The sequence below is a fragment of the Chrysemys picta genome, chromosome 5 (assembly GCF_011386835.1).
Source record: "Chrysemys picta bellii isolate R12L10 chromosome 5, ASM1138683v2, whole genome shotgun sequence".
Taxonomy (NCBI): Eukaryota; Metazoa; Chordata; order Testudines; family Emydidae; genus Chrysemys; species Chrysemys picta.
In genome coordinates, this window is record NC_088795.1 from 3634688 (window position 1) to 3648528 (window position 13841).

At 48.6% G+C, this 13841-nt stretch overlaps 1 protein-coding gene across 2 annotated transcripts in view; it reads right to left on the minus strand.

Moving 5' to 3' along the window:
- Positions 1 to 11597, minus strand: part of NOA1 (nitric oxide associated 1) — a 30339-nt gene extending 18742 nt beyond the window's left edge. The window contains exons 1-2 of one of the 2 annotated variants that reach the window (XM_042860358.2): positions 9942 to 11597; positions 1914 to 2078 (exon numbers count right to left, since the gene is read on the minus strand). In XM_042860358.2, the coding sequence (XP_042716292.2) occupies positions 1914 to 2078; positions 9942 to 11412 (1636 nt within the window). In that variant the 5' untranslated portion in view covers positions 11413 to 11597. The remainder of the gene's footprint in view (positions 1 to 1913; positions 2079 to 9941) is intronic. The other variant, XM_065597445.1, reaches the window with a different exon arrangement.
- Between the last annotated feature and the right edge of the window lie 2244 nt (positions 11598 to 13841).

The following is a 13841-nucleotide window of genomic DNA, read 5'->3' on the forward strand; positions in this document are numbered from 1 at the left end:
GTCTTAATTTCTCTTTGAAGTATGTAGTAAACTACCTGTAATTGGCGGGAGATGGGTAGCTGCTTTACATTAATCCATGTAGCTAATTACTGATTATGCTTAAGAAATAGGAGGTTACTTCAAAGCCACTATTGTTCACCCAAGGACTGCAGGCTGTCAAGAGGCTGCCAAAGAACTATAAAAAGAACTCTTGAGCCCTGACCCTATTATCTCAGTTCTGCTTAAGCTTGTCAGGGGAAGGTTGAGTCCCAAGACTGAGGTCTCCAGTCCCATCGGGATCTCCCTGATACTGGACAGGGGACTGTAACCTATAGACTAATTCTGAAAGAACTCTGTGCAACTGCAAAGCTCACCATCTCTATTATGAAACGGACCTAGGAGTTTTATTCAAGTCTGTGTGTAGAATGATCTTTTAACCAATATCCACTCTCTGTTCTTTAATAAATCTTAGTTTAGTTAATAAGAATTGGCGGTAAGTGTGTATTTGGGTAAGATCTGAAATATTCACTGACCATGTGGGTGATGTATTTGATCCTTTGGGATTGGAATAACTTTTTATAGGGTGAAGATGATTTTCAGTAATCCTCATAATATTTGAACTGGCTGTCTGGGTGGGAGCTCAAGCCTGGGTTGCTTTAAGGGAGCTGTGTTTTGGCTTCTGGGTAACCAGTTAGGTATCGTATTGTTTTGTTGCTGGCTTGGTGAATCTAAGTATTAGAAATAACTACCAGTTTGGGGGATCATCTGCCCCCTTCTGTGCAGTTTGCCCTGATTGAGCGATCTCAGCGTGGCCCCCCTAGAACCCTGGTCACATAGGGATATGCCTGAACAAAAACTCCAGATCTGAACATTTCTGCACTTGTTGGAAATCTAAAACCTAACTCAGTAGCTGGGCCTATCTCCAGCTATATTAAAGTGTCTTTGGACGACATTCTCTTTGAAGGTAATTGTAGTCTTTTAGCTCATTTCTACAAGGCACATTATCAGTTTGCAGATTACCAATGAATAGCCAATACAATTAAGTGTATTAGTCTTTTTTATTTTGGAAAAGGAGAAAGACTTGTGATGCAATCCTGGAAATCCATTAAGCCGCCTACACCAGAAGGACAAGGACTGAATTGAATTGATGCATTGGTGTGGTGTCCAGGAGAAACTTATGTATATATACACCTCTTATCAGGTAGAATGAAAGCAGGTGACATAAAAAAAAATATCTGAAGTTATGACTTTTAGAAAGTCAGAGTTCCTGTATATTAGATATTCACATATTCCAAGGACAGAAGGTACCATTGTGATCATCTAGTCTGGCCTACTTTATAATACAGGCCAAAGAACTTCTCCTAAATAATTTCTAGAGCAGATCTTTTAGAAAAACATCCAATCTTGATTTAAAAATTGCCAGTGATAGAGAATCCACCATGACCCTTGGTAAATTGTTCCTATGGTTAATTACTTTCATTGTCAAAAAAAGTATGCCTTATTTCCGGTCTGAATTTGTCTAGCTTCAACTTCCAGCCATTGGATCATGTTATAACTTTCTTTGCTAGATTGAAGAGCCCATTATTAAATGTGTGTTCCTCATGTAGGTACTTATAGACTGTAATCAAGTCGGCCCTTAACCTGCTTTTTGTTAAGATAGCTTTTTGCTAATAAGATCAAGAATAAGGATTTACAGAAGATTATTAATATATATTTGAAAGAATTCTTACTCTGATATGCTGTTCTACTATCACGTACGCTAGTAACCCAAATTAGAATGTATCATAAATGTATGTTGGCTAGCAATGTTTACCAATTAAGAGTTCACTTTAGACACTGACTTACCATACAGTAAAGCTTAATTGAGTCTTTTGTATAATGCAGTATTTGCATCTGAGAACAAATGGTGATACACTTCCTCAGGTAATACTCACCTATTAAGTAACCTTGCTTTTTAAGGCATTTAAGATATTTTTGTTCATCATCACTAAGTTGTTCTTCTGTTTTTTCTGCATCTGCTTTTAGCCTCTCCTGTCTCCTGAACAGTCTGTCAGATGTAGGGTTAATAATTGGAAATTTCAGGAGGTTTAAAGTTGTGCCTGGAAAACAAATTCCAACATTATCCAGGTCTGTGACTATGCAAACTGAACACAGTATGTATAAAAGCAATTACATGTTAAGGTTCAAACAATGAAAAAAGCCACATGCAGAAGAAAGTTCACAGGCTGTAGGATGGCCTCATTCTTCGTTATGAAACAGAAAAGCAATCACAACAACAACAAAACTAAAGTCAACTGCTAAGCTAATGGCTCTTCTCAGAAATTACCTGCCATAGTGGCTAGGACAACACTGTGATGTTGGACAGCGGTTGTCAGCTGTCGTGTTTGCTGAACTGATGATGAACACTACTTAGCATGCAGAGCAGACAAGAGCAAACCACATTCAGCACTGCATCAGCTCATCGCGATTAAAAATTGCCAAAACATGTTTAGACCCGAGTCACAAAACACAATTTTTGGCAACTGTACTCAGACATAGTGTAGACTAGGCCACTGGAGACCAAATCCTGGTCTCATTAAAACCAAGGGCAAAACTCTTCTTAATTTTAAAGGCCCAGAATTACCGGTAGGTCAATAGCATTTGGGTTGAACAGCTGGTTAGAAATGAAAGTCTTTCTCAACAACTGCAGCAAAGTGATTTACATTTTTCTTGCTGCCACAAGTGCCGTGCACATGGTGTTGGCTCAGCCAAATCCTTAAAGCATTACCTTTCTGTTAGTATCAGAACACTGAACGTGTGTTAGGTGGACTGGAGAAAGGAATGAAGGACGGGATTGGAATAACAGGAGTTCTAGGAAGAGAGTGTGCTGAGCAAGATATGAAAGGATTATGCCTATGAACACATTCTTTTGCAAAGAAACTTTACTTGTGTAATTGCACGAAAACCCGCAAAATTCTGCAGTGATATTTACTTCACAATTAAGACCTATCCCATTTTGCTATTATGATTCTTATTTATGGCTCTCCATTTACTGAAAAAAAAAATATATAAAAACTATATGTGAAAAATGTCTTTCAAGGACTACTGAAAGCAAACAGAATTTTGTAAGAGTAAAACCTGGTGTTTCTTTCAATTTGCCCTTTAAAGGTGATGTGCAAAGAAAACAATAGGGCTGTGGACATTTAAATTTGATTTTTTTTTTAACTTTAGAAATTCACGTCTTTTTTACAGTTTTTTTCCTGGAAGACACCACGGCCTTGTTGAGGCTAGGAAGGAAGATGTTTTTTAAAAATGTGTTAGCTAACACACTGGAATGCATTTTACAACCTCAGTGTAGACCATGCAATTGTATAATTTATAATGTATTAGCTGGCAAAGGTGAAGTTTATGGGGGAATGGAAGGTCAGCCAAATTATTTTATCTCTAACTACTGTTGATGGTCTTAGCAGAGAGGCAAAGGCATCAATGAGAATGAAGACTGAACTAACTTCACCCCTTGAGGAGTGTCAATACAAGAGCGTCAAGAGTTGTTACTTCTGTGCCTCTAGCATCTCAACAGGAGGCTCCTGCCACCACTGCTAAGGTCACCTTCCAGAGGTGCCAGATTCACTGAATAATGACACTGAAAGCTAGGCAGCTCTGTTTCAATGAATATTACTCAGTATTGGACAAGACTGCAAAACATTTTTCCCACAGAGATTTTGAGACAAATATTTGGCCAAATTATATAAACTGGAGTTTAAGAGTTATGAATATATTGAGAAACTGAAAACAACACTGACACAGGACTTGCTATATTCAGCCCTAGGCCAGTGCCAAAAAGAGCCCCATTAGACTGAAGGACCAGGAAGAGGTTTAACGTCTGATATTTTGCAAACCACAAGGGCTAGCAGTAAAATACATGATGCCAGTACTCTGTTCTCTCCAGGTCACTTTGCAGTTTGGTTCTGTCCCGCTGCCTGACTGCTTAGCCCTTTTCCAATTTTGATGCCGCCTGCAAATTTGATAATGGTTGAACTGACAGCAGAGAAACCCATGAGTCACCCATGCTGGGTGCAGAGAGAAGCTAATTTTTGGTTTTTCCGTTTGTCAAGAAAGCCTCTAGAAACGTCAAAGTTCTTCACTGGACTACAACTAACAGATGTGCCACTGCTTGAAGACTGACATCATTCTCCACTGTAAGGTAAACAGCTCTGAGCACCACCACAACATACCAATGGAAATCAAGAAAGGTAAATTCCTTTCAGAAGGCAAATTCACTAGCCCATTCCAGCTACCAGAGTGAAGCAAACTAGATGCAAAGCTAACTTAACTGGCCAGTTAAACCAGGTCTAACAGCTGCTTTGTGTCACCAGAGAGGCACAATTGGTTGTTTTTTATATTGGGGGAATGTAATCAAAGCAGTTTTGTTTAAAAAAAATAATAGAAATGTGAATGGTTGCAGGCAGAAGGGCATTTGAGAGGGAATAAGAGTGAGGGGCTTGGGGCTGCAGCAAGGGGGGGGGGATAAATGGGGATGGGTGATAGAAGAATTGAGGGAGACTGGGGGGGGGGCTCAGGAGAGGAACAATGGGAAGGGGATATGAGAATGAGTGGCAGAGGGATGGGGAAGAATAGGGGCAGAGGTTTATCCCCTTCCATGTCTGCACACCAGGATGTGAGGGTCTACCCCCCTACGATTTAGTTGGGGTTGGCCCTGCTTTGAGCAGGGGGTTGGATTAGATGACCTCCTGAGGTCTCTTCCAACCCTAATCTTCGATGATTCTATGTGAGTTGGTACCTGGATGTCCTGTCCCCACAATGGTGCTTGAGCCCCTCTCTCTACTCCTATGTGTGTGCACCAGGATCTCGGGGCTCAGCCCATCTATGGTGGTCTGACCCCTCTCCTTGCCTCCCCATATGAACCAGGCTCTGGAGACCTCTTACCTTTCTGGGGGCGTCTAGCCCCTTTCTCTTGCCCCTCTGCCCTGCCATGTAAGCCAGGATCTGTGGAAGCCCCCCTGCCCCTCTGGGTGGAGAGCTTTAAAAAGGCATGCTGGGTGCGTGCACCAAGAACACACTGAGGAGACAAAGGTGAGGACCTGAGAACTGGCATGCCGTGCCATCTGCTGGCTTGATGGGATGGGAATGGGAGAGGGAGCTGGAAATGTTGAGGGTGGGCACTGTATGTTGCAGGGAATGCTGTGGCAGGGGGCAGAGAAGGAGAGAGACACACGAGCCTTCCCTCACATGCTTAAAATTGCTATAACAACCATGTCATAAAACCGTCAAGGTTTTGGGACATAGAACACGGATGAGATTTCTCTCGCTGGCCCTGTTAGCGGCTACACACTGCAAATGTTGTAAAGCATGACCATTATCCCCATTCCACTACAACAAAATGTACAGGAGCGGGGAGGAGCACTGAGGAATCACATAGCAACTGAGTGGTCTAGTGGAAAGACCACTAGACTGGGACTATTCCTAGCTCTACCCCTGTCTGGCTGGGTAATCTTGGGAAAGTCACTTCACCTCTGTGCCTCAGTTTCTCATCTGTGAAATGGGAATATGTAAAGTTCTTTGAGATCTATTGATGAAACCACTGGATAAAAGCTAAGTCTTTTTATTATTAACCACAGTAGCATATCAACTGCAAACCTAAGTGAAAACTACAACTGCCCAAATGACCACTGCCTCCTACCAACAAACATTTCTGTTTAAAAAACTAAGAAATTCACTGACAAAAATCTTCGTTAACACAGAATTAAGGTTATCTGGCGATAGCTTGTGTCCCTCCAGAATGCTGAGTTCAGCAAAACTCAATCTTCTGATAATCCATTAATACAGAGTTAAGGTTCTCGTCCATCCTCCCTGTGCAAGGAAAAGGCCTGGGTAGAGACCGTCGAATCGTGGAAGTCAATGAATGGCTACGCAGATGGTGTCGGAGAGAAGGCTTTGGATTCTTCGACCATAGGATGGTGTTCCAAGAAGGAGGAGTGCTAGGCAGAGACGGTCTCCACCTAACGAAGAGAGGGAAGAGCATCTTTGCAAGCAGGCTGGCTAAGCTAGTGAGGAGGGCTTTAAACTAGGTTCACCGGGGGAAGGAGACCAAAGCCCTGAGGTAAGTGGGGAAACGGGATCCTGGGAGGAAGCACGAGCAGGAGAGCGCAAGAGGGGAGAACTCCTGTCTCATATTGAGAAAGCAGGACGATCGATGAGTTATCTTAAGTGCCTATACACAAATGCAAGAAGCCTGGGAAACAAGCAGGGAGAACTGGAAGTCCTGGCACAGTCAAGGAACTATGATGTGATTGGAATAACAGAGACTTGGTGGGATAACTCACATGACTGGAGTACTGTCATGGATGGATATAAACTGTTCAGGAAGGACAGGCAGGGCAGAAAAGGTGGGGGAGTTGCGTTGTATGTAAGAGAGGAGTATGACTGCTCAGAGCTCCGGTATGAAACTGCAGAAAAACCTGAGAGTCTCTGGATAAAGTTGAGAAGTGTGAGCAACAAGGGTGATGTCGTGGTCGGAGTCTGCTATAGACCACCAGACCAGGGGGATGAGGTGGACGAGGCTTTCTTCCGGCAACTAACAGAAGTTGCTAGATCGCAGGCCCTGGTTCTCATGGGAGACTTTAATCACCCTGATATCTTCTGGGAGAGCAATACAGCGGTGCACAGACAATCCAGGAAGTTTTTGGAAAGTGTAGGGGACAATTTCATGGTGCAAGTGCTGGAGGAACCAACTAGGGGCAGAGCTTTTCTTGACCTGCTGCTCACAAACAGGGAAGAAGTAGTAGGGGAAGCAAAAGTGGATGGGAACCTGGGAGGCAGTGACCATGAGATGGTCGAGTTCAGGATCCTGACACAAGGAAGAAAGGAGAGCAGCAGAATACGGACCCTGGACTTCAGAAAAGCAGACTTTGACTCCCTGAGGGAACAGATGGGCAGGATCCCCTGGGAGAATAACATGAAGGGCAAAGGGGTCCAGGAGAGCTGGCTGTATTTTAAAGAATCCTTATTGCGGTTGCAGGAACAAACCATCCCGATGTGTAGAAAGAATAGTAAATCTGGCAGGCGACCAGCTTGGCTTAACAGTGAAATCCTTGCTGATCTTAAACACAAAAAAGAAGCTTACAACAAGTGGAAGATTGGACAAATGACCAGGGAGAAGTATAAAAATATCGCTCAGGCATGCAAGAGTGAAATCAGGAAGGCCAAATTGCACTTGGAGTTGCAGCTAGCAAGAGATGTTAAGAGTAACAAGAAGGGTTTCTTCAGATATGTTAGCAACACGAAGAAAGTCAAGGAAAGTGTGGGCCCCTTACTGAATGAGGGAGGCAACCTAGTGACAGAGGATGTGGAAAAAGCTAATGTACTCAATGCTTTTTTTGCCTCTGTCTTCACAAACAAGGTCAGCTCCCAGACTGCTGGACTGGGCAGCACAGTATGGCTAGAAGGTGACCAGCCCTCTGTGGAGAAAGAAGTGGTTCGGGACTATTTAGAAAAACTGGATGAGCACAAATCCATGGGGCCGGATGCACTGCATCCGAGGGTGCTAAAGGAGTTGGCGGATGTGATCGTGGAGCCATTGGCCATCATCTTTGAAAACTCATGGCGATCGGGGGAGGTCCCAGAGGACGGGAAAAAGGCTAATGTAGTGCCCATCTTTAAAAAAGGGAAGGAGGAGGATCCGGGCCCGGAACTACAGGCCAGTCAGCCTCACTCAGTCCCTGGAAAAATCATGGAGCAGGTCCTCAAGGAATCAATTATGAAACACTTTGAGGAGAGGAAAGTGATCAGGAACAGTCAGCATAGATTCACCAAAGGGAAGTCGTGCGTGACTAACCTAATTGCCTTCTATGATGAGATAACTGGCTTTGTGGATGAGGGGAAAGCAGTGGATGTGTTATTCCTTGACTTTAGCAAAGCTTTTGATACGGTCTCCCACGGTATTCTTGCCACCAAGTTAAAGAAGTATGCGCTGGATGAATGGACTGTAAGTTGATAGAAAGCTGGCTAGATCGTCGGGCTCAAAGGGTAGTGATCCATGTCTAGTTGGTAGCCGGTTTCAAGCGGAGTGCCCCGAGGGTCGGTCCTGGGGCCAGTTTTGTTTAATATCTTTATTAATGATCTGGAGGATGGTGTGGACTGCACTCTCAGCAAGTTTGCAGATGACACTAAACTGGGAGGCGTGGTAGATACGCTGGAGGGTAGGGAACGGATACAGAGGGATCTAGACAAATTAGAGGATTGGGCCAAAAAAAACCTGATGAGGTTCAACAAGGACAAGTGCAGAGTCCTGCACTTAGGACGGAAGAATCCCATGCACTGCTACAGACTAGGGACCGAATGGCTAGGTAGCAGTTCTGCAGAAAAGGACCTAGGGGTCACAGTGGACGAGAAGCTGGATATGAGTTAACAGTGTGCTCTTGTTGCCAAGAAGGCTAACGGCATTTTGGGCTGTATAAGTAGGGGCATTGCCAGCAGATCGAGGAACATGATCCTTCCCCTTTATTCGACATTGGTGAGGCTTCATCTGGAGTACTGTGTCCAGTTTTGGGCCCCTCACTACAAGAAGGATGTGGAAATATTGGAAAGAGTCCAGCAGAGGGCAACAAAAATGATTAGGGGTCTGGAGCACGACTTATGAGGAGAGGCTGAGGGAACTGGGATTGTTTAGTCTTCAGAAGAGAAAAATGAGGGGGGCTTTGATAGCTACTTTCAACTACCTGAAGGGGGGTCCCAAAGAGGATGGAGCTCGGCTGTTCTCAGTGGTGGCAGATGACAGAACAAGGAGCAATGGTCTCAAGTTGCAATGGGGGAGGTCTAGGTTGGATATTAGGAAACACTATTTCACTAGGAGGGTGGTGAAGCACTGGAATGCATTACCTAGGGAGGTGGTGGAATCTCCTTCCTGGGAGGTTTTTAAGGCCCGGCTTGACAAAGCCCTGGCTGGGATGATTTGGTTGGGAATTGGTCCTGCTTTGAGCAGGGGGTTGGACTAGATGACCTTCTGAGGTCCCTTCCAACCCTGATATTCTATGATTCTAAGGTAAAACCCCACACAACCTTAACTCTGCCCCAACACACCAGTAACACAAATATTGGCACTCTGCCTTTCCTCTAATAGACAGGTGCTATCTGCACTTACCCTATGCTCAAACATGAGCCTACTCCCTTAACAGAATATCACACTTGTGAAATTTAACAACTGCTTCATGCCCTTTTACAATCCCTTGACACTTGCACACAGGATATTTCCCAAACCTGGACTTTCTCCTACCCATCATTAAATCCACACACAGCTGCTCTCACATACCATCTCACCACTGACAATGCCCATGTCAAGAAGTTTCCACTGCCCTGCTACAACCTACAAAATGCTGTACTGAATGGATGCAGACTGGAACCCGCATGTCTTTCTTCTGAAAACCCACATGGGGGTACTCAGCCGCAAATCTCCTCATATCACAATCACAGCTCTTCCAAACTGTCCCAGCTCATTCCTCCCCCATTAAATACAGCTACACCTAATGCTTAGAGTGTATGCAGATGATTTCCAGTGGCTATTGCCAGCTTCACAGGGCTGAGTTAAGGCTGTATTTCCTGGTTTGAGTTTTGCTGAACTTGAAGTTCTGGAAAGGCCTGAGCTACCACCAGACAACTGTAACTCTATGTTAACAAAGGTTTGTGCCATTTAATATGCCTGTATTTAATAAGCCTGTATCATAATACAAATGCACAAGGAGACCGAATTAAAGGAAAGCTGACATTTGTTAACTTTGGAGTGCTTGATTTTTCAACCTTAAAAGTTCTTTTACCAACTTTTTTACGGAATAGTTATTATATACATAACACCCAGGAGACCACAATCAGGAATAGGCCCCTATATAAAAGCCTCAGAGACACTCCTTGTCCTGAAAAGCTTAGTCCAAACAGATACTGATAAAAGTCCCCAACCATGCCCCTCTCACCTGGCCAGGGCGAGATTGTTGCTCTGTTGATCACCTCCGAGGATTTGGACTTGCAATAGTCAGACTGCAGCAGGGTATTGAACAGTGTGGATTTGCCGGAGTTGGTAGCTCCTACAAGATACACATCGCCATTGCACTTCCAGGAGTGCTGCAGTTTGGAGATCAGCTCCTCCACTCCATAGCCTGTCTTGGCACTGATCAGGTGCACATCCACCAAGTTCTGGCTCGCAGTCCTGCCAACCTGGCCCCCCGTGCCCTGGACTGCAGGGAGGATGCCCACACGGGCACAGCTCCTCAGCAGCTCTTTTCGAAAGCGCTTCAGATAGTCTGGAGAATCCCCAGGCAACAGGTCCACTTTGTTGCCCACCACCAGGATGTTGGACCCTGCTGGCACCAGCTGAGGCAGGTCCTGTAGCACTGAGTCGGGCAGGTCCAGCATGTCCACCATGTATAGCACCAGGGGGCGGCGTCCATGGCGTGGGGGGCTGCGCAGGGCAGCACTCACCAGACTGCGGTATTGCTCCCGGGACACTTGCATGTGCAGCGCCTGCTGGTGATGGACCAGGAGCCAGCAGCGCTGACACACCGCCCCTTGCAGGGCCCGGTGCGCCTCTGACCTCCCCAGGGCCCCCTGCACCCTCAATCCTTCTGAGCCCCCCAAGACTCCCTGCACCCCCAATCCTTCTGAGCCCCCCAAGACTCCCTGCACCCCCAATCCTTCCGAGCCCCCCAAGACTCCCTGCACCCCCAATCCTTCCGAGCCCCCCAAGACTCCCTGCACCCCTAATCCTTCCGAGCCTCCCAGGGCCTCCTGTGCCCCCTGCACCCCCAATCCTTCTGAGCCTCCCAGGGCCCCCTGCACTCCCAATCCTTCCGAGCACCCCAAGGCCCCCTGCACCCCCAATCCTTCCGAGCCTCCCAGGGCCTCCTGTGCCCCCGTCCTCCCCAGGGCCCCCTGCACCCCCAATCCTTCCGAGACCCCCAAGGCCCCCTGCCCCTCCGAGCCCCCCGGCTGCCCGCCCATCAGGCGGCGGTACTTCTCGCTGGGCAGGTAGCCGGGCACGGCGGGGTCCTGGCAGTGCAGCTCCGCCCCGCAGCCCGAGCAGCTCACCCCGCTGGGCGGCACCGACGGGTCCGGCCGCCCCGTCACCCGGTGCTGCCGCTTCTCCCGCTTCTCCCGCGGCCTCCTCTCCGGGCGGCTCGGGGCGGCGGGCGGCTCCGCGGCCGGCGCCGGGCCCGGCTCGGGCACGTACTCGGGGAAGACGAACTGCTCCTCCTCGCTGTCCGGCCCCGGGGCCGCAGGGCGCTGCGGGGCGGCGGGCGGCTCCCGCCGGGGCCGGGTGGAGAGGCCGCCCGGGCTCGCCGGCCGCAGGGCAGCGGGCAGGAGCCGGCCGAGGCCCGGGGGCTGCCGGAGCGGCGGGGCCCGGGCCCGGGTCAGGGCCCCCAGCAGCGCGCGGCTCAGTCGGTGCATGTGGGACGCGAGGCAGCGGCTCCGCTCCCCTGGCCTCGGCCACGCGGAGAGCCCGGCCCGAGACAGCGCCTCCTGCCGGGCGGGACTGGGCCCCACACCGGCGCCTTGCGCCCGGCTCGCGGCGTGACCCTGGGCAAGCGGCTTCGCCTCTCTGCTCTCCCCCGGCTGTACATCCGGGCTTGTAAGGCCCAGGGCCTGCCCTCTGGGGGGTGCGGACTGGGCCCCACCCCAGCTGGGGCAGTGGGAAAGCGCTAAGCATCGTTGTAATGTATTTATGTGGGATTATTTTTGCAGCCTCAATAATAAAAATAACAGGAGTACTTGTGGCACCTTAGAGACTAACACATTTATTAGAGCAGAAGCATATGCATCCAAAGAAGTGGGCTGTAGGCCACGAAAGCTTCTGCTCTAATAAATGTGTTAGTCTCTAAGGTGCCACAAGTCCTCCTGTTCTTTTTGCGGATACAGACTAACACGGCTGCTCCTCTGAAACCTGTCAATAAAAATAATGTACAGTTGTCTCTGTTCTTTACTGGACCTAAACAGAACAGAAACACAAATAAGGTGCTTTACACATTCTTGTCTTTGTTCTTGTTTCTTTTGCTTTTTCGGTTGTTTAAAAAAAAAAAACTTGCTGGCTACTCAGTCTGCTGTGAAAACTGATATTAACAAACGTGCAAATATTACTTTTAACAGCAGGTTTACTCAGCCCCAGCAAGCCTGGGGACAGATTAAGTCCTGGATGAGGAGGTCAGTACGGAGGCAGTGGGGGCCAAAGGCGATGGGACATTGGGGGAGGCAGCAGGGGCCAGGGTTGATGGGCGGGTGAGCTTGGGGCCAGAGCCCGTCACCGTGCAGCTGAGGAATGGAGCCCAAATCCCTGTGGCTGGAGCCTGCCCCCCGCCACCCCAGGGCTGAAGCCCAACCCCACTGCCCCAGGGAAGGTGGGGAACTCACACCTGCTGCCCGCTCCTCCAGCTTTTGTGTATCCAGAAGGGGCAGGGCCCAACCACTGCTGGCGGTCCCCCAGGGAGGGTCCGCTGCTTTGCGCCCCCCCATCACTGCCCAGGCGTTTGTGGCCACAAGAAAAGCCCCTGATTGCTTCATGTAGCCATGATGGCCGCATTTGAAAAATGCTGGTAGACAGCAGTGCTTCTGAAACTCCCTTTTTATAACTGAGAAACGCTTAAGCGCTTGTGTCTGTATTCCAACATGTGGTGGCCAGTGGAAGCTGGTGTGGGACCAATCACAGTGTTTTAACCCAAGCAACAATAGTGCAAAACCTTCTCTCCCCCGCCCCAATCATCTTTAAACCATGCTTTCAATCATAAGCACTATGCAAGGAGGAGGAGGATTGGCTAAAGTGTGGCTCTAAACCTGCAATGTGCATGCCTGGTTCTGGAGCTCACTGCAAAATGACTCAGTCAGGGCCTGTGTTGGTAACTCACACAATTATAACAAAATACAAACAACTCAGCAAGAAGTTGAGTAAGGGCCCTCGTCGAATGACTGAAGAGTCTTGGAGCCTGAATCAGCAGTGCCCTGTGCAAAAAGCCCTATGTGTGGGTTACCATATTTCAGGTTCCCCAAAAGAGGACACTGCACGTGTGGGGGTACAAGTTGGAAAACTTGGGGTAGGAGGAGCTGGGGGAGGTACAGTTGGGGTTGCTGGAAGGGGTACATGCAGTGGGGGCAGGGGTGAAAGTAAAATTGAGCTCTTACATCCCCCACCCAGCCCATCTGCACTGCATAACCCGTGCCGCCCGGGTCTCAGCGATGATTTAAAGGGCCCGGGGCGGTAGTGGCAGCTGGAGCTGCGGGCCCTTTTAAATTGCAGCCCCGGGGCAGCTACATCTTTTGCCTTCCCCCCTACCCCCCAGTTGGTGGTCGGGGGGGGGCGCAAAATGGGCAACGACATTAAAGTGCTGCTGCGGCAGGGTCCTTAAAGCGCTGCCGTGGTAGCGCTTTAAAGTCAGCGGTACGGGCTGGTACTGGTGGCTACTTTTTACCGGTACGCCGTACTGCCTTACTTTCACCCCTGAGTGGGGGGTAATCACTGGAGGTGGGGGGCAGTGTCACTCCCTGTCATGGTGGCAGGGGAGCTGGCACAAGCTCGGGATGCAGTGATGTCCGTCAGGCAGCCCCTCCCTGCAGGACTCCTTCCCCAGGGCTGGGGGCAGGGATCCAGCAGCTGTGGCCGCAGGGGAATAGATCAATCAGCTGTGGATGCAGGGCAGGGACCCATTGGAAGCGGATCAATCCGGGCTCTTTCTGAGGTACAGCATCTGCTCTGCAAGAATCCAAGACATTGCCTGATATTTGAAAAATCCACCAGGACAGAAGCCGGAGGCTCAAAAAAGAGTCTCTGTCCGGGAAAACAAGATGAGTAGCCCCAGAAACCACCGACCTAGTACTGCCAGCCTCAAGGA